Raw genomic sequence first — 2,120 nt, forward strand, 5'->3', positions numbered from 1 at the left:
CAGGCCTCTAGTAGTTAATAATACTGTATTGTATATTTGGAAGTTGCTAAAAGAGGAAACCTTGAATGTTTACATCACAAGAAAAAAATCTCTTAACTATGTATGGTAATGGATGTTACCTATACTAATTAAAGTGATCATTTAACAATATACACATATATCTAATCATGTTGTATACCAAAACTAATATAATGTTATATGTCAACTATATCTAAATATCAAAAAGAATATATTTTAAAGTAGAATAAATTATTTATAGGGTTTAAATGATTATATAATTTCTATCTTACATATTACCAAATAGTTTCCCATAAAATCTGTACAGGTTGTTATTACTATTTAAATTTCTGAAGGATAAAAATTTTATATTATAGATATTTGTTTTTCATAGCATTTACACAGTACATAATAGGTCACAAATATAGTAACTGGCTGGTTTCAATGCAAATATATTGGAATATAACAAAATATTTAAATGTTATTATTACCGATATAATCCATATCAATTGCAACAAACTAGTATATATTAGCAACAAATTAGTATATATTAGCAAAAAGAAAAGGAAAGGAAAGGAAGTTAAGTAGTATATAATATTAGTATATATTAGCGGAAAGGAAAGAAAATTAAAAGATAGCTAATTCCACCACCCAGATGTAACTCAACATTTTATTAAACTGTTCTTCTGCAGGAGATAGTGCTCATTCTTTTGAGTAATCCATAAGTGGGCTGAATTTGGGATACTAATTTTCATTGTCTTATCATGTTTGCTCACCAAAGCTCAGCTTCTATCATGTTTACTTGTAGGTTGCCATCCTCCAACCAGAGGAGAGGTCTATGTTAATGGATATCCCATCTCAAAGAACCTAACTGATATTCGAAAAAACTTTGGCTTCTGCCCACAGCATGACTTACTGTTTAATGACTTGACACTATCAGAACACCTTTATTTCTACTTTATGGTAAGTCAGATTTTTTTAAATTATACAGTAAATTTTACTTTTTTATATACAGATCCATGAATTTTAATACATTTAACCAATACAGAACAGTCTCTTCACTCTAAAACACTCCCTCATGCTATTTCTTTGTAGTTATCCCTCTACCTCTGGTAACCACTAGTATCTTTCATTACTGTTGTTTTATCTTGTTGAGAAATCATATAAATGGAATCATGTAGTAGATGACCTTTAGAGATTAGCTACTTCTACTGAGCAGAATGCCTTTAAGATCCATCTGTGCTATATATTTCTTTTAATTCCTGAGTAGTAGTACATGTTTGGATGTTACACAATATACCAATTGAAGGACATTTGCATTGTTTTCAGGCTTTGGTGAGTATGAGTAAAACTGAATTCTGTGTATATCTTTTAAACATAAGTTTCATGTCTTTCAGAGTATGATTACTGTATTATAAATATTTGTTTAACTTTATCAGAAACTGCCAAACAGCTTTCCAGAGTGATGGTATCATTTAGTACTCGCACCAGCAATGTATGAGAATTATAGTTGCTCTATATCTTTGCCAAAATTTGGTATTGTTAAGACTTTTAAATTTTTTAACTTTTTAAATCTATGTGTACTTGTATCTAATCATTGTTTAATCTGCATTTCATTAATTGATGAATATGTCATTACCCATCTTTCATGTGCTTATTTGCCATTTTTATATCCTCTTTGATGAAATATTTATTGAGGATCTGTGTCCATTTTTTTAGTTTGGATTATTTATTTCTTATTGAATTTTTGAGAGTCTTTATTTATGTCATTTGATATATGTTTTACAATTTTTTTTCTAAACTGTAGCTTGTCTTTTCATTTTTCATTTTGAAATCCAATTTATCACATATTCTTAATGAAGCCTGCCTTTGCTGTCTTCCTAGAACTCTATACCTAATCCCAAGACATGAAGATTTTATTTTATATTTTCTTCCAAATATTTTTAGTTTTACATGTTACACTGAGATCTATAATCCATTTTTAGTTAATCTACACTAATAAAAGAGAAACATGGTAATTAGCGTACGACCGCTACCCTTCCCATTGGCTAATCAGCATATCCTTATGCAAATTAACTGTCAGCCAAGATGGCGGCTGGCAGCCATGCACTGAAGCAAACAGG

General features: G+C 29.4%; 1 protein-coding gene across 1 annotated transcript in view; it reads left to right on the forward strand.

The window, feature by feature from the left end:
- LOC102242513 (ATP-binding cassette sub-family A member 3) overlaps positions 1-2,120 on the forward strand; it is a gene marked incomplete at its 3' end in the record, with an annotated part of 250,551 nt that overhangs the window by 202,139 nt on the left and 46,292 nt on the right. The window contains exon 9 of the mRNA XM_014535858.1: positions 806-960. Within this exon, the coding sequence (XP_014391344.1) occupies positions 806-960 (155 nt within the window). The remainder of the gene's footprint in view (positions 1-805; positions 961-2,120) is intronic.

Source organism: Myotis brandtii, unplaced genomic scaffold (assembly GCF_000412655.1).
Source record: "Myotis brandtii unplaced genomic scaffold, ASM41265v1 scaffold152, whole genome shotgun sequence".
Lineage (NCBI taxonomy): Eukaryota > Metazoa > Chordata > Mammalia > Chiroptera > Vespertilionidae > Myotis > Myotis brandtii.